The sequence below is a fragment of the Perna viridis genome, chromosome 1 (genome assembly GCF_037379345.1).
Source record: "Perna viridis isolate PV_CMFRI_1.1 ecotype Kerala chromosome 1, ASM3737934v1, whole genome shotgun sequence".
Lineage (NCBI taxonomy): Eukaryota > Metazoa > Mollusca > Bivalvia > Mytilida > Mytilidae > Perna > Perna viridis.
Genome location: NC_142445.1, coordinates 29,300,341 through 29,326,380, shown reverse-complemented (window position 1 = coordinate 29,326,380; position 26,040 = coordinate 29,300,341). Strand labels below are relative to the sequence as shown.

At 31.9% G+C, this 26,040-nt stretch overlaps 1 protein-coding gene across 2 annotated transcripts; it reads left to right on the top strand.

Moving 5' to 3' along the window:
* Nucleotides 1–461: 461 nt before the first annotated feature.
* LOC148628238 (glutamate receptor-interacting protein 1-like) lies at nucleotides 462–26,040 on the top strand. 2 transcript variants are annotated; one of them, XM_088584970.1, is made up of 21 exons: nucleotides 462–616; nucleotides 2,347–2,409; nucleotides 3,667–3,738; nucleotides 4,479–4,542; nucleotides 5,231–5,376; nucleotides 6,038–6,197; nucleotides 6,855–7,000; nucleotides 7,526–7,673; nucleotides 8,962–9,161; nucleotides 10,857–11,042; nucleotides 13,618–13,807; nucleotides 14,216–14,355; nucleotides 15,347–15,424; nucleotides 15,842–15,908; nucleotides 16,894–17,039; nucleotides 18,785–18,926; nucleotides 19,827–19,972; nucleotides 20,745–20,764; nucleotides 22,608–22,767; nucleotides 23,550–24,133; nucleotides 25,470–26,040. In XM_088584970.1, exons 1-21 carry the CDS (start codon nucleotides 568–570, stop codon nucleotides 25,704–25,706), a joined length of 3,144 nt encoding a protein of 1,047 aa, XP_088441096.1. In that variant the 5' UTR covers nucleotides 462–567; the 3' UTR covers nucleotides 25,707–26,040. The 2 variants fall into 2 exon arrangements, with proteins under 2 accessions (XP_088441096.1, XP_088441104.1); XM_088584978.1 differs by lacking the exon at nucleotides 10,857–11,042 and having other exon boundaries at nucleotides 25,470–25,840.

Genomic DNA, 26,040 nt, shown 5'->3' with positions numbered 1-26,040 from the left:
AAATGTGTTTTTTGTTTAATTATTAAATGACTTAAATTCAACACTTGCGGAAATTTTAAAATAATTACACATCAGTTTATTTTTTTTTCTAATTTCCGAATTAAGAGATAAACACCTGACAATATTAAATTATCTCTCTCCATTTTCAGTCTCTAGTATTTCTGCTAATAAAATATAGTTCTTAACCTTTTCGTTACAAAGGTGAACAGACTTGTGAAACTAGATATATCTAGCCGCTGAGCAGCATGTGTTTGTGCGTGTGTATGTTTTTTTTTTTTATATAAAAAAATAACTATTAATTATTTTTCCTAATCGGACCAAAATGAGAAATCAACCAACACAATGTATTTGATTCGCAATGAGATTTGAGAATACACCTTTTTCGGAAATAAGTTTATTTCTTCACCGGATACGGTTTCCGTTTAAAATTTCTTTGATCATTCTGGGGTCCTTTCTTCTTTTTAAAATACTACGAGGCGTCCGAATGAACTGAAAAGAAATGGAAAATTTTCAAAACATTGAAAATGATTGATATTTTTGTTACTTAAATCTAATGCTGACCACAAAATGCCCGGTTGGAAGCCCGATTGTTTGAGGGGTTCAGTTTATGAGCCAGGTACTTCCTTTTTCATCCCATATCATATTTAATGATCGAAAAAATCGGGTGTTATGTTGTATTTCTCAGTCCATCTTACTTCTGAGGGTCATGCAATTTACTCATCGTTCATTTCACCCAGTTTAAATATTTGAAAAAATGTACCTTTTGCATTGACTGAGCTGTTTGTATAATGCTTATTGCTTAGTTAAATATCAAAATTGTGTATATACATGTACATTTGTACATCAATTATTTATTTTGGTTTTTGTTATTCTACTGTTGTATATTCCCTCACTGTTTGGATAAATGGTAGTCCAAATAATTATGCATCTTGGGCAGCTTATATTTATTATACATAGCAGCTAGTCCGAGATTGCCAGCTGTTGGTTAGTCAGTCAAGCTGGGGCCCTGGGACGTCAGAGCTGGTCCCATATAAAAAACATGGGATTTAGCTCTTTAAGACTAAAATTTACTACTTCTTGGCTCATGAAAAGTTAAAAATAGGTATGAAATAAAAGTTTATACTATTGACAATATTATGTACATTATACATACTTTTGTGCAGTTATACATGTAGGTGTTTTGAGAATGGAAATCAAAAATAAAAATAGAAAAATATCATGATCTTGAACTTTACAAAATTCCAGATCACAGAGTTAAATATTGTGAAATTTTGTAAAACTAAGCAGTGTGGAAATTTCATACAGAGTGAAAAACATGTCGAAAGTTTTGTCTGATTTACATGCAACAACACATACAATGTACATTGTGACTGGCTTTCCTTGAATTTACCGAATTTAAATTTTCTTGTTTTTTATATGGAACAAGCTGTGACCTCCCACAACCCCAGCTTTTCTGACAAATCAGCCGTTGGACGTCAGAGCAATCTTGGAATATGTGGCAGCATGCCCATTCACATACTGCAGTATGTTTTTCATGTACCAAAAAAAAAGCAATCATGTACATGTAAGTGTACATACATTCACAAGTCAAAATGTTGGTTTATGTACGTTTACTATATTTTATCTATAATTCAATCTTTGAATTTCTGGTCTTCCATTAGTTCCGTCTTCTGGAACGGAATTTTCATTATCAAAATATGTTGACATTTGAGAATAATACTTGATTACCAGGTACATGTATATCATAAGTAAAATATTATTCTGAGTATGTCTGGTAATACCATGTAAGTACCCTTGATAAACCCCTTGTACCCCAAATAGAAAGGTCAGGGGATGTATGAATCCCCAAATGTAAAAACTAGTGGTCAGGCTGATGTTGCCTCCCTCAATGGCCTGTGAAGGCAAAAAAATCAGGTAAAAAATATACCCCAGCAAATGCCCTAATTATATGGACTAATGAAACAGAAAATTGCATCAGTATTTCATAATTTTTTTTATCAGAAAAGTTTGATTGATAATAAAGAAAACTAATGGAAATCACTCAAGCGACCCCCTCTAAGGCATTTTAGCTCCCCCATTTATTGAAATTTCTGTAAGTGCCCCAGTTTTACTTTCTTATATCAGAATAGTTCAAAATTGTATGTGCATTTCTCAACCTGTTTGATCAGCATTCTAACTCTTTTTAGTTTAAACAATTTAAGTAACGTGTGCAATATTCTTAGGGGTATAGAACTTTCAGGCTTTTCAGCCCATTATATGCCCAAGTATACAAATGTTTTTTTTTCCCTGGAATGCTGTTTTTCTCTTTACTGTGTTTAACACTTTTATTTTTCTTTCCTTTTTTAGACCCTTTGAAGTTAAAAGAGAGAAGACATGACAGATTATCATCAGTAGATGATGTTTCTGAAGGTATGAATAATTGCACTTTATTCATTCTGACTTTTTAAAACAACCATATTTTAGACAAAACCAGACAAGATAATTCATCATCCTCAGAGGATCAGACACATACATGTACATGTACAAGAGGGCTTCAAAGAAATATTGATATATGTAACGAACAGCAACAGTTGTATTTTCAATTAATAATTAATAATGCAAGGGCATATATTGTATTGAAGGCATTGATGTATATTCCGAAACAACATTGTGAGTTGGCAGTGATAGTGCATGTATGCAATTTAGAATACTCTATTACATATACGTCCTATAAAAATAATGAAGTATAGTTACATGTAAATGTATTAGTTGGTCCTCTTGAATAGTTATAAAAATGAATATGAACAATACAGCTTTTTAGCATATGTTTAATTATATTTAATTTTAACCAGTCTTTTGTTCAACAAGTAGTAAGGGTTTTTTTTTTGCAAGAAGTGGGAATGATAACCCTTCTAAAGCCCTGAGTTCACTCCCATTGTTTTTTGGGTTTATGCTGTTCATTTTTCTGTGTGTGCTGAGTAGTTAAATTATGTTGTACAATTTGGTCTTAATCTATTGTCCTTTTGATGTTCCCCACTTTGTTTTATCCATGAATGTACCTTAGTTATTGCTACTTCTTAATTTAGAAACTCGTTTTTAAGAGGTTGTCCAAGCAAAAACCAGGCAGTGGGTGGCACATGACAAATTTTGTTTTCAAGAATTTTTTTCACCTTTTTCATATCACAAATGCATCCTTTCTCTAAGTTGAATGCAAGTTTTTGATTAACTGCAACGGTTAAAGAGAAATAAATTACATAGAAAGCATTGAAATTCATTTAAAAAAGAGAGATAACTCTTAATTTGAGCAAATTTTGTTGCTTTGTTAGGGAACTTAAAAACCATTTTCCCAAGCAGTGTTTTGTCAATTTAAAACCATGTTTATAATATTTGACATACATTCATGACATTGGAACAAAATAATTAGTGGAATAAAATTTACCCTGTGCCCCCTAAATCATAGGATCTGCCAGATTTTTACATGGCTGTGCTTATGTATATCTGTAACAATCTCCTTAAGATTCATGTCTGCAGTCTACTTAATATATTTTTGGATATGAATATAACTGAATGGAAACTTCAGTCCCAAAAATTTACTTAGAATAATTCCTGTATTCCCTCCAATTTATAAAAAAAGCAAAGTTCATATTAACCAAATGTAACTAGATGTAATATATGTTACTTTTCCAGATGACAAGAAGGCAGTTGCAGTAATAGAACTGTACAAACAGGATGGCAGTGGACTTGGGTTCATTGTTTCTGGTAAGTATGGTTTGAACCATGCAGAATTTACTGAAATGCATTGGAGTACCAGAATTTTTATCTTTTGTATATGAGCATGTATATGTGTGTAAAAATATTATAGAGGGTTTTACACAATAGAATTCTTCTTTAAGAAATAAAATGGGGTGTTCCACCTTTTTCAGAAATGCTACAACACAGATAAGTATTTATAAGATAGGTATGTCTTTGCCCTGTATTATGGAGGGTGAAAGGAGAACAAAAACGCATTCATTTTTAGTGTTTGTTGTGGATAAAAGATAAATTAATCAAGCTAACAAGAACTATGTACATGTAGCTATATATTCGTTACTGTGTTTTATCTAAAAACTACTTCATGTACATGAATCTAAATGTTTAAGGGTGGCCACTGCAGTCTTCATGATTAAGCAGCAGTCTGAGGTCAAAGGCTTGTCAAAATGGAGGTGGGTCTGTAAAATTTACTGCTACAGGCCAACAATAACTATGAAAATTTCTGAAAAATGTATTTTGGCCCATGAACTGGAAAGTTAGTTGTGGAGACATGGCCCACTTGATCACTATATATTAGTTAAGTGTAAAAATATTATGGTATTGTAAATTTTTAATAATAACACGGTTGATAAAAATTTAAAAGGTGAGCAAATTGTAGTGGAAGATGTTGTTTAAAAAGATAACAGTATTTGTATGTATTGACCATGAGTGATATTTGTGTTATTTTAAGATATGTTTTTGTATTGTAGGCGGTGAGGACAAAGGGTTCAGGCCAACAGTATCCAGTATTAGACCTGGAGGAACTGCCCATAGGTTTGTAGAAGTAGCTTGAATAACACATGTCAGTATTGTGAAACCTGTCTCTACTGAACTCTGAATCAAAAGAAAAAATATCTTAACAACTTCTAATAACCCTCCATGTTTGTTTAAATGTTTTTGAACCAAGGGTAAACTAAACACCTACTTTGCCCATACACATCCTTCATTTTAAGGAGGTAGACCTAGGTTAAAGGAAATAGCTCTTGAAATCAGTGATACGTTTGTGTCATATTCAATTTCACAAAAGCCTATCATTTGAAACAGAATGAAAATAATCTAAGTTACTTTAATGCTTACATGAGATTGATGTTAAATGTTGAATTCAAACGTTCCAATGATTTGTAAGAGTTGTGTCTGTTTGTCTTTTCTTTACCTGCTGAAGGGACACCTTTAACATCATGATCTACATTTTAATGTAGACACTACATTGATTTTGGGTTAAAAGTAACTATGAAGTTATATTTTAAGGCTTTTTTTTTTCTTGGTTCCATACACCATTTTTAAATACAAATTGAATTACATGTAAATACAGTGTTGTTGCAAAAATTAAACATGAATAACAGAATTAAATTGACACTTGATAGTCATACTGACATATTAAAATGTCCTTGCTTTACTTACACAAATTGTACTTTTACATGTATATTATTTTTGCTATACATGTATGTATTTTAACCAACAGGTCTGATGCATTAGAAGTTGATGATGTAATACTATCAGTAAATGGTATCAAGACAGCTGGTATGAAACACGATGAAATCATAAACTTACTGAAGAATACAGGAGAGCAGGTTATACTGGAAGTGGAATATCAGCTGCCTGATAATTGTAAGTAGGGTTCTTTTATGTACCACTCCATATAAAATGCAGGCACTGCCAATGCTGGAGGCTATACATGGTACAGAAAACCCCCAAAACAAATGATACTTTATGGACTACATATGCAATATTTTTACATAATCCATATTCTTTTCTCTATACAGATCTGTATTTAAGAGAAAACACCATACATCCATCTCCCTCATAAATCAACTAAAGAACCATAACTCTGGCAAATTTCATGTACAATTTATAGGATTTTTATTTCAAAAATACAATAGCCGAATTCCTGTTATATGGTTGGTAATTGTTACTGAATCAGAAATAAAAGTTATTTTTTTTTAGATTTTGAAATGTATGTATCACCTCTTGTCTGATGTTTATAAAAGCTGCTTCTTAAACAGTTAGAAAAAAAATTATGTAGAAAAATAAGTCATGGATATTTGTTATTGAGTCAGCTGGGAAACTGATCTTATTCCGTTGGTGGTTTTATTACAGATATTTATAGGAACTGACATGTTAAGCAACAAAGCATTTTTAAACCCCCACATCAGGGTGATAAAGTAAGACTGCTGTTTTCATAAATACATGTAAGACACATTAGTTGATTAAGAGTATTTATTCTCAGATTGCATGATCATTAACTTGGTTTTCTATAATATCTTTTCAGCATTCAATTCATTTTCTGTGTGCTGTAAGCAGCATATCATTTCATTAGAGAGAGACAGTGGCGGGTTTGGATTCACATTACGAGGGGGGTATGACAACAAGCCACAGAAATCCAGACCCCTTACAGTGACTCAGATAAGGCCTGGTGGTGCAGCTGATAGGTAAAATAAAACATCTGAAAACTTTTCAAGATGTAGAAATTTTGAATTAAGAAAACTTTATGAACACAGAACAAAATTCCTGTTGCTGAAAGAGAGAAAAATAATACAAGGATTTCTTAATTAGAAAGAAAATTGATTGCTGTAATTGAAGCTATTTTGTTTGCATTGTTGATTTTTTTTTAAAACATTTTAAATGCAGGGTCTATTAAATGAAAATTGCTCATTTGTACAAAAAGACAAAAATCACAATGAAAAATGTATGCAAAAATTCCAGAATTTCTGTATTTTATATATAACAATATAGACCCTCAAAGCAGTGTTCAATCATGAAACAGTGTACTTGTATTTATGTATCTCAATTTCCCCCCAAAAAAATAGTCCTAATAACTTTTAGTAGGCTGTGATTGCAAGAAATGACTTGTGGCTGTTTGAGAATGTTTTATTCCCTCCCCAAGAAATACTTTATCTTCCTATTCTCAGTCCAGGAAGCTAAATTGCCCGACCTTACCCTCTTCCCCTATTTCCAGTGGCAATAAAAATTTGTTGACCCTATTATCCTCGTATCCCTGGTCGTTCTTGTCTGGCAAGTCCAGCCTTCCCCTCTGGAAAAATGATAAATAGATTTAATATCGTGATTGTAGATATCATTTATTGTAGGGATGGGTGTATTCAAGTTGGAGACAGAATAATAGCAGTCAATGAATATAATGTGGCACATTTTACCCTGTCTGAGGCCTCAATGTTTCTTCAACAGTGTGGACATGAAGCAAACTTTACTGTAGAATATGATGTTTCTGTTATGGGTAAGTAAAGTTTCTTTGAAGAAAAGTGTAATTAAGCTTATTTCTTGTAAATTTAGACAATTTAACGTTGACAAAAAAGAGAACACCAAAGCCACTGCAAAAAAATAATAGATTGTAAACAATTGTTTGTGGAAAGCAAGCTGGAAAAAAACATGATACAAAATATCAAGAGTTTTTTAGTAAATACAGAAGAAAATAAAAAAAAAAACTATGCATGTTAAGTGCAAATAGCGAAAACACCAAAGTTCCAATAGAAGGGGGAATCAAAGATGGAAAATCCACAGGCAAAAACATTTTTTAGAACACATAAGCTGACACCACATGAATAAACAGTGTTCAAGAGAAGTCATCATCTTAAATTTCTGTCTTATATTTTGCCTTGCCAATGTATTTTGATGAAAAGGGTGAAAATGTTTTAAAAATCATGTATTTACTGTCATGGGACATGAGAGGAATATCGTGGTTTTTATTTGTCTGATTGGTATTTTTGTGTACTGCGTGTATTTGAAAATGTATGATTTTCAGACACTGTAAAGAATGCTACAGGTCCTTTACTGGTAGAGATAGGTAGAGTTCCAGGGACATCTTTAGGACTTGGACTGTCACAGACTTCTCATCAGGGAAAATGGTGTCTATCAATAGACAGCATGGACCCAATGAGTCTGGCTGATAGGTAATGGATTTTACAGGATTATGATTTGCAAGGTTTCAATACTGCTGTCAGTTTTGCTTTTTAATATGACATGCCTCAAAGATCTTTAGACTACAGCCTTAGTAAAGTGATGATAAAAATATCACTAAAATCATAGACATATGATTGAAGTTTTTCTAACTTCATTGATAAGTTAAACCCAATGTTATCAACATCACAGTAGACATTTCTCCACAATGGTCGTGATTTCTTGCAATATAATGGCTGTGTTGTTTCAAAAACATGAGGAAACAGGTCCTAATAGAATCAAAATAATTCATGGAGTTTCCATTTTATCATTTTGTTTCACCACCTCGCTGACCGTTTATGTTATTATTTTACCCTGTGCTGTCACTTGATGAAATGATAATAAAATGGAGTCTCCATGAGGTTTGAAAAAAAAACACCTATGTTCTGCTAACTCCATCAACCCTATTTTTTTTTGGTGCCTACCCAGAAGTTTGTTTTGCCATTTTTGACAAGTGCTATTAAAGTCTGAATGTGTCTACAACACAAACCAGTCAAAAACTTAGAAAACAATTTTCAAACATTTTTGTTAAATGGTCTCAAGTGTTAAATGGTAGAATTAAACTATAAGCAGTCAAATTTTGCAGAATCATTAGGGCTATTATATATGGAGGTTCTTTGAGAAACTTATATTTTTCTGTCAAAATCACTTTTTGACAATTATATGGGGGTTTTAATTTTGCGAAGTGTACAGCGAAGTATAAAGCAACTTTTTATTTTCCTGATTTTAAGCAGTTCATGAACTTTACGGAGAAACTCCTGATGAATCTTATATTTTAAATTTTTTTCACCCACAATAGTAAAAAAAAACCGTGTTGAAATTATTTTAGCGTATAATAAATTTGCCTTTTTTATTCAAGTAATTTATTACACATGAAGTAAGGTTGTCTAAGTAAGCCCTTTAAGTCTACAAATGTATTTTTAGTACTAGGTAATTCCTAAAATTGATAATTTGGAAAAGATTTAAAAAAAATGTTTTTTTCAAATGTGTAGTGATAGACATATTTACACTTGTGGATGCCATGGGTGAAAATGATATATTTCCCATTGTTTTTGTACTGAATTCTCCTTCAACTTAAAGATTAATGATGTCACAATTTAAAATCACATTGTTTCATTGACATCAAAAGCTGATTCGGAGCAAAATGACAAGTGTGAATTCATGTATTCTATTAGATGTACACTTACTATCAATTATCCTTGTAATTTATGATTAAAATTATGTAAAAAATGCATATTTCAGATGTGGAGCTTTACATGTTGGTGATTTAATTAGATCTATAGAGGGGACAAGTGTAGAACACATGTCTATAGCTGAGGCCACACAGTTACTTAAATGTAGTCTGGATGAGATGGTCAAGTTAGAGATATTACCAGCTAGGATTGTAGAACAACAAACATCTAGAGACATGATTTCTAGGAAAGGAATTAAAAACAGCATTGGTTTGTATTCTAATAATTTAGTTGCAGATGTAATAACTTTTCTGATGGAGTAAAAAAATGTACATCATCTCATAAACCAAGTTTGATAATGTGACTATGACATCATCAACCTTTTTTGCTGATTTATTCCGTAAATTTTGATACTAAAATTAAATTAGAAGGAATGACTGCTATATTTTTCCTGTCTTATTTGAAATAATTTCAGTGCCTGTGGTGCACACTTGAAAATAAGCTTCTATACAGGTTATTAAGTAAGCACCACATGATTGAGGTTATTTCCTCATAGATAAAAAAATAACTGTCATTCCTTAAATAAAAATCACCATAAGCACAATTGCCTCAAAAATAGAGTAACAATTCAGAAACATTTCAAAATTAAAGTACATGTGCTTTAGTGGTACATGTAATATTATGGTTGCTGCAAGTGTATTTAAGTTTTTCAACTCTTGACTTTGAAAGCAGGAGGTATATAGTGGTCATGATGTCTGTCTGTTTTGTTTGTCTTGTCTATATTTTTTTTTACAATTTTCTTACAACTATTTATCACAACTACTTGTTACAGAAACTTATATAGATATGCCATATAGAAGGATTTTATTAGAAACTTGAGTGACATTAACTGCCTGTTTGATGACTTTTTGTCCATATTTCAAACATACAATTTCTGGGGTGTGGAATGGGGTACTCCTCAGTGAGCTTTTCTAACAATTTTTTATTTCTGGTTCTGATTTTTGTTGCGTTTCTTAGGCATTTACTTAATTGTAGGGTACTTAAAATACCAAACCAATTATGTAAAATTTTGATATAACAATGTCAGTGCACTGGAATTTCAAATGCATATTGTCACAATGACATTTTATTTAATACATAATAGAGTATGTAAGTCTCGTCACATGACTCTGTGATTTCATGAGAATGAGTCCTCATCTCCCATTCCAATGCTTGTCTGAATATAGCTGAAATATTGCTGCTCAGACGTTAAACCCCAACAAACAAAAAAACAAACCCATTCCAATGCATAGAGATTCATCATTAACATAGCATTGAGTTCAATGTTAAAAGCAAAATATATTTTTGTGAAAAAATACTGATAAAAAATGACAAATATCTAGTTCTACTGAATAAAAATGTTAAGAAAAGCATAGAAATAGAAAATTTTGCATAGTGATACAGCATTTTCATTTCCCGGAAGTGAACTATAAAATGCAGACCGGCCTTCGGATTTCAATACGTTCTACATCTAAAATTCTGGAAGGAAAACTGAAACTAGAACAAGACTTACAAACTCTATTGATCATTCCAATATATTTACAATTTATAAAATACTAGGCTAGCTGGTACTGTAGATTCAGAGATTATTGGATGAGTTAATTACCACAATTTTGTCATTTTATGGTAGTTGAAAATGTGAATTTAATTTTTGCAATTTTTAAAACAAGCCTAAATGTGTAAAGTTGAAAAGTCAATGATGCAAGTTTATATTAACGATAGCATTTTTTGCAATAATTAAAAATATAATTTCTGAATTTATAATATATATTTTAGGACTTATTTTTACATTTTTACAAAGTGTTTTTTCAATTTACATTATGCATGTTTTATAATCCTTTATATAATACTTTTTCATATTTTCCCATGTATCATTAAATCCTCTACTTTCCCTTTTAAAGCTATTTATATCTACTTTCACTTTAGTACGTTCCAATACTGGTTGCATGTCTACAGCTGCTTCTGTACCTGCCATTCCTGCCTCCTTATCTACTCCAAGTAGCTTCAGTATATATAACTCTACAGGTTCCGCCAACAACATAATGATGTCAGGCTCCAGTACGCTACGACTGTCAGGAAGGAAGAAACTTATGAGATCGAAAGCATCTAATGGTAAGGCAATAAAGGGTAATAACAAAATTGCCCAACTGAGTGGCAAACTTTAGGTAATAGTCAAGAAAAGGAAAGTCCAGTTAACAAATAATAGTGTCAAGGCAAATACTGGAAAGTTAGAAACCACCGAAATAGTGTTGACTTGGTACATGCATTTCTGATACAAATGGTGGGTATCAAAGGGCACTAAACCTCCTGCTTCCATTATGGTTTATTGCTTCAGGTACATGTAAATTAACAATAAAACCATCAAAGAATTTTTTTAGAGGCTGTCAGACCGGAGTTTAGTTATATTCCCAAATTGAAAAGCAGGAGGTATATAGTGATTATGGTGTCTGTCCATTTATCAGTTAGTCACCTGTTCAATCTGCTACTCCACTGAAACTGGCAAATATAATTTGGTGATTCTTTCACGGAATCTTTATTACATGAGGCCATCATGCACCTTTGTTTTTGCTTTTCTGTCTGAATAATTTTTAGAGTGCCTGCTGCGAAATATGGGCTTTATCATTTGTGGACCTAGCGGGAACCCACTTCTATTCTGCAACTCCTCTGAAACAGCTGAATTGAATTTGATGAAACTTTCACAGATTTTTTATTACACGATGCCATTGTGCATCTCCTAATTTGTTTTTTTTTCATCTGAATGATTTTTTTTGGGTTTCCTGCTGCAAAATATTGACTTCAGCATTTGTTGACCAAGGGGACCTTCTTCTTCTCCACAACTCCTCTGATACCCCTGAATGGAATTTGATGAAACTTTCACAGATTCTTTGTAACTTAATGCCATTGTGCACCTCCTTTTTTGTTGTTTTCCCCCCCCCATCTGAATGCGTAATTCAATTATGGGGTTTCCTATATGGTTTCTGTGGAGGGAGAGGGGGGAGTATCACCAAGTGAGCCTTACTCACAGTTTTTCTAGTTTTGAATTATTTTCCTAAACAGACAGCCATAATATTGAAAATTTGCAAATTTTTATATTTTAATTTTCATTTTGTATATTATTTTGGCAGTTGTAAAATTTGTGATTTAAAAAAAAAGATGTTACATGCATTTGAAAATATTATTTTTTTTTATGTCTTGTGTAGGTATGAGATATGTTTTGTTACCATTTACGTTTATTTCAAAATGAGATAAATATAAAAGTATAAAATACTGTTTTTTCATGCTTTGTTATAATTACCAAAAATAAAGCATTTTTTACACCTTAGTAAGTCATCCCTCTGCACTTTTTCTGAACTTTGAAAAGAATTACTGTCCTTAACAATAGCGTTTTACAGATTCAGTCTTCCTAACTGTTGCATGAATTTTTCCTTTGAATGCACATCCCATGTAAACAGAAATGAATGATTTCTATAAAACTTACCCTCATTTTATCTACGATTACTTTTTGTAATTATGCAGAATAACTTTTATACTAAAAGCAATATTTATGTAGGAAATCAAGTTAAAGGTCTATTTATCATCAGATTATTGAAGTGAGTGATAGTGTTGATTTTGCCTCTTACACTCTCTCTCAGAGATGTAATATTTGGTATATTATAAGGTGACTTATTTTATTGTTGCATTATTATACCTATGCCTCGTTGGAGGTAGGTATACTTTTTTATCCTTGTTGAAGCATCCATGTTTCCATCTGAAAAAAATTTTTCCGTCACAGTTTTCTCAGCAGATACTTATCACATCGGCTTGAAATTTTAATACATTCTTCCTGTAGGAATGATATGGTGGGATTTATTTTTAGAAAAATTACATCTCAGCTTTCTGTTTACCGAGGACAGTTTACTTTTGTTATATCATGATTGAAAGCGGGGCTATCACTAGTGAGTCATTGCTCACTGATTTCTTTTTTGCCTCTAATACTCTCTCAAAGATGTACTATTTAGTGTGCTTTAAAGAGGTTTATTCAAGGGGATTTACTGTTGCATTTAATTTTCTTGCTCACAAAATTAGTGAAAATAATTTAAGATTATTACATGCATTATCCTCATCGGCCATGATATCATCCCAAAACTCCTGTATCAGACTGAAGACTTCATGCCTGAGGTCTGATATAGTTGAGGGATGATACCAGGGCCAATATGAATATGCCACGTAATGATCTATTTATCACATATTTAGATAAATGACATAATGAATTGAGTTTTTGTTCCATTGACAACAATGTTGAAATTGTTCTTATTCTAGAAGATCTTTTTTTTTGCATCAATCATGGATGATCTTGCAGTCACTTGTGGTTTTAGGGTTTTTCATGTCTTCAACAAATAGATAAGTGTCATATATTGATTTCTCTGAAGCGCCAGACATCCACTGCTTCAGCCATATTTTTGGTTGGAGATGACCATAAGTGCTTTTATAACTGAGGTCCGATGTGGGGAGGGAAATTGCTTGCTAGGGCATGATGCTAATGTCCTGGGTTTTTTTTTCAAAAGTAAATCCATATCAGGCACTCAAAAAGTCCATATCAGACTGGAGGACATGATATAGCATATACATTTGTGGTCATAACAAGCATCCAAAATTGTACATACTATTTCTATGTACAACTGTACAGGTGTGATTCAATTTTTTACAGTGTCAATTTCCTCCATGGGAACCTCTGTTATGTTAGGTAACCAGATAGGCAGAGCAGAGACCATGGAGTTAAGACTGTATGCTGACTACCGAGGTCTGGGATTGACAGTTGAGGGATGTTTGAATGATTCTTCAGTCCTAGGAGAGGCCCCTGTGGTGTCCTATGTACAGACTGGCAGTACCGCTGATAAGTAGGTGTAAAGTGTGGAAATTGAATGAAAAAAAATTTTCCCCAATTCTTAAGGTTAAGCATGAAGTTTTACATCATTCAATTCTTATTTTCATATGTCTAATTAATTGTATGTTTTTGTACTAAAGATTTTTTCTTAATTTTGCATTTGCAAAAGGTTAAGTTGTATAAAAGATGATGTCCTTGATAGAAATAGACATGTACATGTATGTGACAAGTGATACCAAAGGCTGATCATACCAGAACAAGTTTAACCATTCATGAATTTGGCATTATACATGCATGTAATAAAAACCATATAGTTTCTTCATAAGCATTTCAGATAGCGTTTGTCAGTTATGAGATAATCATAGTGTTGTCAAGATTATTTGATTTTTAACCGAGTTTTAAATCTTTACATACTTTAAAGGTGTGCATTGATTCAAGAAGGGGACAGAATACTCTCTGTCAACGGACAGAACCTGACTGATAAGACTATAGATGAAGTCAATCTTTTACTGAGGGAGTGTAGACATAGATGTGATCTGGAAGTTGAGTTTGATGTCACTGGTATGTTTCATGTGTTATTTAGATGTCAGTCTCTGTAAGAATCAGGCAGTGGGTGAAAACCCTTCATTATGAAAGTTTCAGTTAGACTTTTTTGCACCATCAGAATCAAGGAAACAAGATTTGAGCTTTTCCATATCATTTTGGTAAGTTGAGTTATTATTTCATTGAAATGCACTACAAATGAACATTTCATGGGCAGATAACTCTGTCAAAAACCTCAATTTTATTACATCCTATTGAAAATTTTTTGAGCAAATACTGTGATCTAAGATTTAACAATTGTCTTTTCAAATAGAGTGAAATTGTGTTGTCAGATCGTTGGGGTTTTGACATGCATTTCTGATTTTTCCCTTTTTGCCTGATTCTTATAGAAGCTGACACTTTAGAATTGTTTGTTTCATAATTTATATTTCATCGGCATGTAAAGCATTGACTGTAGTACATTCTCTTTAGCTTTTTGTCCAAAATATATGACCAGTTGATGCTTTTACACTGAAACATTCAATTCTTCTTATAATTGATTTTCTTTATTACAATCCTTATTTTTTGCAGCATTTGGTATTTGCAAGTTTTGCAGTAAGACCTACACATGAAAATAAAACTGTTGTGAATATATTCTTCAAAGATCATTACAATACAATTTAAGGAAGGATTGTGAACATAAACATATGCATAAGTAGATAAAATGTGGAGACTACAAAAAACAGATGGCACAAAAAGTTCTTGTTTGGATGAATTTCTCTATACTCCTTGTCCCAATTTGACAAATTTTAGAAACTTTGTTTCCATGAGTGATGAAATATCATAATGGTTTTTATTTTGTTTTCTTGATTTCTATTATTTAAAGGTTGATTTTCTGTAATATTCTATTTCCCCCCAATGTACATAAAAAAAAATTAAATGAATGTTTTGTGTTCCAAATGATAAAAAATAAGGCTTATATCTACAAAAGATACAACTTTATATGAAAATTATCATTATTTTATTACAGAATCTGTGATTTTAACCTCTGGAACTTTTGTTGTCAAGCTTCCTATGGTCAAAGGTGGATTAGGCATCTGTTTGTCAGGTATGAATTGTTGTCCATAGACATTAGAGTATAAATGTATAGATCTTTATGAAATTGTACCACAAAGTACCATACCACAAACAGAAAGCTTTGTATGGTGAGGGCTATAATATAACAAAATTCAAGGAGTATTTATTTGTTAAAGTAACTTGAATTTTTATTTTAATTTTTTTAGTCTTATTTCTGAGAATATTTGCTGGTAACATTCATTTAATACAATTGTAGAAATGAAACAATTATGAAATATTTATGACATATTTAATGTCTACAGTGTCATATCCTTTAGTTTGAGGAATTAAAATACTTATTTCATGTATTTAATGTTGAATGATTTTTTTGAAATCATTTCCCTCTGCATTTAATGGACAATGAATAGCAAGCCTTCAAGTTTTTAACCAAAATCCTGATATTTTACAGGAAGTAGTGGTAAATCCAATGACCATTTGATAATAACAGATGTGAAGAAGGGCAGTGCTGCTCACAGGTATGTCTAAGTAATTTTTAAAGTGTCATTCTATGTAAGAATCAGGCAGTAGAGAAAACATATCATGACATAACCTTCCATATTGTCTGTGTAATTTGGCTAATTGTAGCACCAAAATTAAGGAATAGAGACTAGAATTTCCATATCATTTTGGTAATATGAGTTATGATTTAATTGAAATGCATTGCAAATTAAAACTTCAAGGGCAGAGTACTCTGTCTAAATTTTTAAAACATTCTAATGAACAATTTCCAAACATATCTAGTGATATAGAGATCACTAGTAATCATTTTAAATAGAAAAGATTCTTTGAGTGAAATTATATTGTCAGATCAATGGGTTTTTTGACTAGCATATTCAAGATTTGTTCCCATTTGCCAGATTCTTATAAATTTTGATTTAATTTAACAGGCATGATTTTCTTCCGCTTCAAAACAAAATTACTAAATAATTTTTTGTTTAATGTTCTCTGATTTTGTCCTTTTCCTTTTCTTTCTTGGCCCCATTGTACTTTACTCTTAAAATTGGCTATCAATCACCAAGCAGAATTCTTTGATTTTTACATACAAGTAAGTCCAAAAAAAAAACACATTATACCATCATCACCTAAGTTGAGTTTGGTATTACTACTGTATTTTTATGTCCAGCCATTGAACATTAGGGGTACATGTATATAGACTCTCAGTCTACTTTTCAGTCTTGTTTAGTATTTGGGTATCATGAAAATTTCACCTCAGTTTACATTTAAGCATTTAAAAAAAAAAAAAAATGAGTCCACCAATGCAAATAGATCTAGAATAAAATTTAAAATACATTGTAAGGTAATGACATTTTATGGTTCATACAGATAACTAGAAGTCGGAGCAGACAATCAAAATAACATTGACATCATAGTTTTTAATCATCTTGCATGTATAAAATTTTAGAATACATGTAGTAGTTCTCCAAACAGAATTACACAAATATTATCATTGTTTTATTGTAGATGTGGTTCAATACAGCCAGGAGACAAGTTGTTAGCCATTAATGAAGTCCGAACTGAGAATATGATGGTTGAAGATGCTCTTCATCTCTTGCAGTCAAATGATGAAATCATCAAATTGAAGTTAAAGAGAGATGATCCTTTCTCAGGTTGTTTATTAGTCAGTTCAATTGACTTTCTTATATGAAATGAGTAGTGTCATATTTAAGTGTCAGTCCCTGTAAGAATCATGCAGTCGGTGGAACATGGTATGGAAAAAACCACCTGTTTGATAGTGTAATTTAACTATTTGCACCATCAGAATCAAGAAAATTGACAAGAGTGTCCATATCATGCTGGACCATTGAGATAAGATTTCATTGATATGTACTGAAAATGAACATTTCAAAGGCAGATAACTCTGTCAAAAACCTCATTTTTCTAAGATTCTATTGAAAAATGTATGCACAAAACCAGTGATTTAGAGATCAAATAATGGTCTTTTCAAATAGAGAAGGTATCCTTGTGTGATATTTTATTGTCAAATCAGTGGGATTTTGACATGCACGTTTCCTGATTTTTCCCATTTTGCCTGATTCTTACAAATACTTACACTGATTGAGCTAAACTGTGCTAACAGTTATATGATATAAGGCAATAAATGATGATCCAAACTTTCTTTTATACTCAAGTACATGAATTGCAAACATCAGCAAAAATATATTTAGGCATCATAAACAAATGATTATAAGGGACATTAAAATCCAAGTACATAGCCAGACTGTGGTGCAGTCTATTATAATTTAACTAAGGGCATTATTGTATGGTAAATATTTCAATGAAATCAGTTCACTGAAAATGTAGAAAAGTAAGGTATCTTTTTAAAATTTCTTTTAATTTGCCTTGATTTTGTGGATTTATTTATTTTTTTTTAACTTTGTTTGAATTTAAACAACAAATTTCAAAAGATACTAAGCAAAAGAGGCTGTGTTTAGTGACTTAAAATAAAAAAATCTTTTTTTTTTTTAAAACATATTTGTATACACTTCCTTTTTGATCCAGGTTGCACTCATTCAAATGGACTTATAGAATGTGATTGTGATGTGGGCAGGTGGGAGGGGAAAATATTTATTTAACATTTTTCTCAGCAACTTTAAATTACAACCACTAGATATTTGGTACTCAACTTCAGCATGGGGTACCATAGTGTGGGATGCGATTTCAGGTTCTTCTACTTCCTGTTTACTGATTTAGTGTATTTTTCAAAATTTCTGATCAAATGCAAAATTTTTCATAACACTTTCCTCAGCAACTACTAATCACAGCAACGATGGTACGTAACTTCAATATGGGGTCCCATTTTTCGGGACAATTTCAGTACAAAAAAGTACTCTACAACAGCACTGCCACTTCTGTCTTTGACCCATTTTATACAAAATATGTTTAAAATTTAGGACATTTTCAGACATTTAATAAAAAGTCCATTTCAAGCAATGCTATTGACAACCATCTTAGACATATATTTGGCACGAGGTCGGAGGTCATGGGTTTGATTCCTGGGCATGTTACACCATAGACTTGAATTGGTAGTCACTGCATCCCTGCCAAGCATGCAGTATTTTGGGGATACAGTGACATCTGGGTTGGCTTAGAGTCAGAATAATGAGTCTGACTGGGCTGACATGTGTACCTATGGGCTGTTGCTTCTGTTAACTTGCACAATTAAGATCAGCTTAGTGTGTCTTGACTAGTAAATAGAAGGGGCCTGTTTGATTGGTCAGACATTCTCTTCCTGAAATGCATGAACACCTTTCATATGACATTCAATAACAATCAATCATCCAATCTTTTTCAGTTCACTGGCATTACATGTACTTGCATATTGGATTCACAATAAAAATTCCATATTTTACAGATGATAGTGGAGAGGAGTGTGTTATGTACACTGTTGAAATGCAGAGAAGAGGAGGGCCGTTAGGAATAACGATATCGGGGACAGATACCCCTGGGGAACCTATCATCATCTCAGATCTGGTGGAAGGAGGGTTAGCTATTAAGTAGGTATTGAATATTGTTTGGGGAATATTAGTGGTAATATTACTATACCAGAGATAGTTAGAAGAGGTCTAGTAGGGATAACAATTTCAGGGACAGGTACCCGTAGGGAACCTATCATTATTTGGGATGAGGTGGAAGGAGGATTAGCTAAAAAGTAGGTTTTCAAGATCGTTTACCTAGGGGAGGGCTCTGTCTGTTCGTTTATCAAGTAAGTACAACCCCTCCTAAACTGTACAATGGACGATTCATTATCACATGTAGATGTATATAAGAATGACTCAGTTGCTTGAAAAGGGGAAATAATCCAACTGAAAGGTTTAGGTCTCACTTATCACTTCTGGGTCTAATGGCCACTTTTTGATGTAGTACCAAAAAAACACACTGAACCTTATTATATGCATTGTAAGTGCATAATATGTGTGTATGTTGGTAAACAGTAGTCAAAATGAAGCTGAGAATGTGTACTTTAAAATCATTTTGTGATTTAGTACAAAAGTGTATGAATATTGTTTACACATGACAGTAATTTGCCTCCATGTTGTCAGTTAGCAGATAGGCAAAAATGTGTATTGTCAGAATTATCTATTCAAGTCAATTATTTGAGAAATTTTTACTTACATCGCATATAATGATTTTGAAAGCCTTATTTTTAAAGCTTTGCAATATAAAACACCTTTAGTAAACAGTGGAATTTTGAAAATTATGTTTTAACATGTAATGTTATGAAGGTTATGAAAGGTTAAAAGTGGAAAGTGAGACCTTACTTTCAAAGTTAGTTGAAGTATGATTCATCCTTTTGTGAGTCCCTGGTTTTAGGTAAGAAAATTTTACGCAAGGTGAGGCAATAAGAGTGTACAGTTACCATCAGTTCTTATTTACTGTGTCTTTTGTATACCCAGAACTGGTGCAATACATGTGGGTGACAGACTCTTAGGAATCAATGGTAGCACGACAAGGGGAAAAACTCTTACAGAGGCAACAAATATGTTGACACATGCTGGTGACTTGGTGACTTTAAAGATAGCAAGACCTGCTGAAACATCCAGTGAGTTAGCCTGTCATATTATGAAACTTACTGTCACTCAAATTTGTATTGAATATTATCATGGATAAAAATAGTCTATTTTTCAATAATTTTGATAAACACTGTTACAGAAAATAAAGTTGTATGAAGGTATTGAATATATTAGTCATTTAACAGATGTATAATAATATATTATTCTTAACATAAAATTCTATATTTTTCATTTTTTTTAACAAAGATTAAGTATTCTGTTATACCACCCTTTCTTCATTAAATACCACCCTTCCATCAAGAATACCATCTCCTCCAACTGGAAATTGTTCTTATCCTGTCATTCAATTTTCTACTTTTTATACTTCCTCAAAAACACAACAACAGACACTTATTTATTAAAAAATAAATTTTGCAAATGGAAATGAAGAAAATATCAGTAATTCATATAGGAGATACAACGACTTATACAAAGAGGAGTGGGATTGTTCCATCAGTTTCTATTAATAAATGATGCATCAGATCGTTTCAAGAATTTATTTTAACATGAGCTGAATGATATTTGGTATAAAATAACACAAACTGCCTGTAGTTGAGGGTGGTATACTAAATCACCACACTCAGAAAAAAACATCACCCTCGACTTTGTCTCAGGCGATATTCTTCCTTCCTGTGGTAATCTAGGATACCTCCCTCAGCTGCAGACAGTATGGTTATAATGATAGTACAAATGCTTTAGCACTTTTATAAAAAAGGCACTAGCATATGCTTTTGTTTGTAAAAGTTTTCTTTTCTTTTTCAGAAACAAAAGGGAAGCGAATGGTATGTTAGAAAATTATGTAAAAAATGTTGCATATTTTGACTATATTGATGATAAGAATGATGATAATATAAGAATTTTCTTGGTACGGTTTGATATATTTTTCTAGCAGGTATGATGGATTGACTCTAGTTTGTACAATATCAATGAAAGAGTAATTGAGGGAACCAAGATTCTAGTGGAAATTAAAAGAATGTAATCTAAGGACAAGATCAGACATGGAAAACAGACAAACACAACAAAGAATATAAAATTACTAAAATGATACATACTAAGTAATATAAGTAAATAAGCAACTCGGACTCCACTAAAAACTGGGAGCATGGACCAGGTGCACTGGTAGGGTAAGGGTAATCTGCTTTTATAGAAACATCTGCTGAGTTGCTCTTAAAAAAAAGTCAAGTATGGGGTAGAAGAAAGAGTAAAGGAAAACTATGACACATTGAACAAATCAGAAAGAAATGGAAAGCTAAGTTTAGAGAAACTATCAATATGTATTGTTCATTTTGTATTCAAAATTAAACCTTTAAACACTATCAATCATTTACTTGAGAACTGAAAAAGTGTTTGCAAGAATAGTTTATTTAGGGTAATATCAATGTTCCTACTGTTAATTCATATATTTACCTTATAATCACCATATGGCATCACATACTTGTTTAATATTCCAACTTAGAGTACAGGGTTATATTTCAAGTCTTTTACTTGTCTGTACTTTCCTAGTCTTGCATTTTCTGGCAGTATTCGAAACTTTTTTCTCACTATTATAAATGTGTTATTGTGATAAGTGACTTAATTCATAAGGTCCTGCTTGACACTTATTAGCTCACCTGGCCTCTTGTATTTCATACGCAGCCTCACAAGTTGTGCATTATTATGTGATACCCTTTGAAAAGCTATCTATCCAAACCCCGATTATTTCCATATGAAAACCTTTGAAGATATTGAAGGATTTTTTTTCCAAACTTTGCATATTTACTGAGCATCATTAAATACAGAACTAGTTTGAATTCAGTTAATCAGATTATTTACAAAAAAGTTTTTGGACAAAAGTATTTTGTCAACATGGCAGGGTATCATTTAATGTTCTATTAGATACTAAATTTTTAATAATTATAAGGCCTCATAATTGATTTTTTTGACATCATAAACATCACATGTTTATCTCACTCATGAAAGTGATTAATAATTCTTATATTGCTAAATATAGTCAAATAAAAAAGTATCTGCTAAAACGAGTTTTGTTCACTGAACCTGGAACATACAGATGTAAGACTCATTTTGAAAGCTGTTGAGAAATTTCAATCAGCGTCTTGCTTATAATTTCAAATTAGTGATAATGGATTTACATCCAGAAATCTGGGCCTGGCACCACAAAAGTTAGAAAAAACTTTAATATTTTTTACTTCTGTGGTTACTTTAACCAAAGTCTTTGAAATTGATAAAGTCACAAACAGTTAAGAATATTCGCAGACTTAAGTAATTGTTCAAGTATTCTGGAGCTGTTCTTATAGGTTTCTGATCTACTTCTTTTTCTTTTGATGCTAGTGTAGTTGTTTATCCATTTAGAAACAGTGTTACAATGTTTACATTTGACAGAACCATTCAAAACTGTTTGAAATTCATTTATTAAAAAATGCCCCCCATCTTTGTAAAGAATTAGATTTATGAAAACTGATAACATCATTTTACTTAAAAAAAACTTTAGGAAAGAGAGAACTCATCTTCCTATTTTTTTTTCTCTAAATTTGAATTCAGATCATTATACAAATTAATTAATGACTCAATGATAATAGAGATTTGCTTTAAGAACTTAAAAACAAGTTTAGTATCTGTTTTTCACAGAATGACAGATCAACAACACCAGTAGCAAGTGTAGATAGTGCTATGGAATCATGGGATAGTTCTGCCCCAGAAACCGGACACATTTACCACAATGTCATGTCATTATTGCCCAATGGCAAACCACAAGTATTGCCTAAACCTGCCAACAGATCTGTTAATGGTGAGTATGACTGCTATATCAATATGAAGAATTGGCAGTTTCATTATTGTTTCTTGTATGGACTCTAGAATCCTATTAACATACATGTCCTTTTTAGCTTAGGATCAACATGTCTGGTTGAGAAATACATGTAATACAATATTGGACACAAACACTTCAAATTTCCCAGTTTCTAAACCTTCTCCTAATAAGCCTCTTCAACTTAAATTTTGACACCATCATGTTGCTTAAAATTTAAGATCTCATGAAAAACTTAAGTCATGAAACCCAGACCAAACTATCAAATTTTTATGTCTTTTCATGCTGTTTTGCTTCAAACCTTAAGATGGGATATGGTTTGTCACTGACGAGAAAAAAAATTACTACAATTGACACTTTCCATCACAAAGTTTATATTATTATGCTAAAAGGAAATCAAGGAAACCAGGATTTGAATGGTAATAAAAAAAGAACATAATCTAGGGATAATGATTAGCAAAGAAAGTACACACACACAACACGTAAATGAAATAACCAAATTAATATGTACATCCAAATGAAAGTAAATGAGCAATCCTGGCACTACTAAAAACTTGGAGCATGGACTAGGTGTACTGGTAGGGAAAGGATATAAGGGTCATTCTGGTTTTTGCTGTTTTATTTAAGTGAATCTGAAGTTATCTCATTGAGAATGTTAAGATTGTTTATGACCCTTTTGATATTACTGTATAAAAAATGAACTGTTTTTTGGTCAACATTAAAAGTTTTGTATCATTGATAAAAAATTACATAAACCATTACAGGATTGAAGCCAAACACTTCAAATGCTTCAGTAGCTGGGACCGAAATGAGCAGAGATAGACTGGCAGACTTCAATCATTCAGATTTAGAGTGGGAAAATCATAGCAACAGTAGCCATAGTGAACATGCTAATGGCGATGATTGGACGGGATCATTTGCAGAGTATGAAAATGGATCAGATATGCTGAAACAAATTAGTGCTAGTCTTAAACAACGGTCTTCAGCAAGTCTTGATCGGCCAAAATCTACCACTGGAAAACCTTTACTGACGAAAAATTTCTCCCATAGTACTGCCAAAGACTTTCACAGTGCCGATGAACTTAGTAGCACTGGTACACAGAAGAAAATTTCAACAAAACCAGGTCATAAACTGGGACCAAATGCTTATAAGGAGCATGTGAAGACAATTTTTGCCCCAACACCTGTACAGTTACATAAAATTAAGATGGTGAAGGATCCAGGGTCTGATGATTTTGGGTTTGGTCTCTCTGATGGGATGTATGAGAAAGGTGTTTATATAAGTGGCGTGAGGAAGGATTCTCTTGCTGACAGAGCTGGTCTTGTACAGTTTGATAGGATCCTACAGGTAATGTTTAAAGTACTGAAAAAAGTTTCTGATTGTATTATAATAGAAATTTCATATTTCTTTAATTGTAATTCTTATCATGTGTATTTGTTTACGCAATTGATGGTTTTCAAACATTTTCAGAAGTTTGATAATTAAATTTGCATTATGTTAAAAGATATCATATAATTTAGGCTTTATATGCATATTCCATAATACTTAAGTACCATTCTGTGAAAGAATCAGGCAATGAGTGGCACATCATTTTTCTCAATTTGGTCTTTTTTGTCGCAAACTTATTTAATACATCTAGAAAACATCTGAAAGCTATTTAAATTTAGCATCTGCGACTTACTGTTTAAACATTTATATAAGGAAAATGTGTGGGAAAATTTTCCCGCCATTTTCCATCGTGCATTTCAACTAAATTTGACCTATCAATATCTGAAAAAGGCAAACTTTACAAACACTTTGATAGTAATTTCTGGAGGTTATGAGGTATAAATAGTTGAATAATGCAATGAAATTTCTTTTTTTTCTTCATGTGCCTCATCATATACACATTTGCCTGATTCTTAGACAGAGAAGTACTTAATATTGTGAATAATTACTTATCACAGAATTTGAATAAATAAATAAGTGCAATTATAGTATTAGTACTATACTGTAAACATCATGAACATATCAATTTTCTCTGTTGCTTATTTCTGCTGATACTGATAAGACAGTAGACAATAGACAATTTTATTTGCACACACACATTTACAGTGAATGGCTATGGTATGAACAATGTAATGTAAATGAACATATTTATGTGTATCAATTCATGTGGTTTCAAAATATGATTAGTATTATTTTCATGTCCCAGGTAGCTTTAAAATTTAATTTCACAGGTACTATTTTTTTTTTTTTGGTTTTCTGTCCACAGCGATAATTTTGAAAAAATTAGTATGCCACAAAATTTTATACATTTAAAATATATGAAAATTTAAACCATCTCAATTTAAAGGGAAGAATTAAAATGAAAAATAAAATGTGCAATTGTTGTAAATTTCATGTTAATGTTTACCTTACAATTAAGGATTACTGTGGTTGAAACATGTAAGGCAATTCAAAGATAATTTTATGTTTCTTATGGCATGAAAAAACTAGTGAGGGAAGGAGACATTTCTTTTTACTGTTTATTGTCCCCTGAAGTGATTAGATTTCTTTATTTATTGTTCAAAATCGAAAAAAAAAAAAAAATTTGAAATTTAGTTCAGAAAGTTTGTAGATGAATACAGGTGACTTAAGCTGTAATACATGTACATGTAACTTGGCTAAGTTGATTTGTAATCAGCTTGTATTTTTTTAACAGGTAAATGGTGTGAGGACAAGAGACTTTGACTGTTGCTTAGCCATTCCTCTAATAACAGAAGCTGGGAATATTCTGGAACTAATAGTGTGCAGGAACCCTATTGCCAGTAATTCTAATAGTGAGTCTAGTCAAAAAGACAACAGTAAACCAGTCCGAGACTACAATTCTTGTGATGAAAGCAGCGTTTACATGAATGTGCCCAACAGGAGTGGATTTAATACTCCTAAAAGTGTATGATCATTGTAGATAGAGAGAAAAGGTGTGATTCAGATGAGTTGTTCATTGCAAATTCATCTGCATTAATAGTGGAGTCATGATTTAATTAATGTGCATTTTTTGCTGGGGTGCTATTTATGTTTTTTTTTCTGATATTGAACAGTGGTTAAAAATTAGACAATTATTATAACCAAAAAATCAGTCATGTGATTTTTTCCTAAATCCAAAATTTGAACATATTTATGATCATTCAATTTACATGATTTTAGGAATCTATAAGATGTTAATTTTGCCAAAATAATTTGTCATTTTCTTAAAATTAGAATATACAGTTAAGAGAACGAAAAAAAAAAAA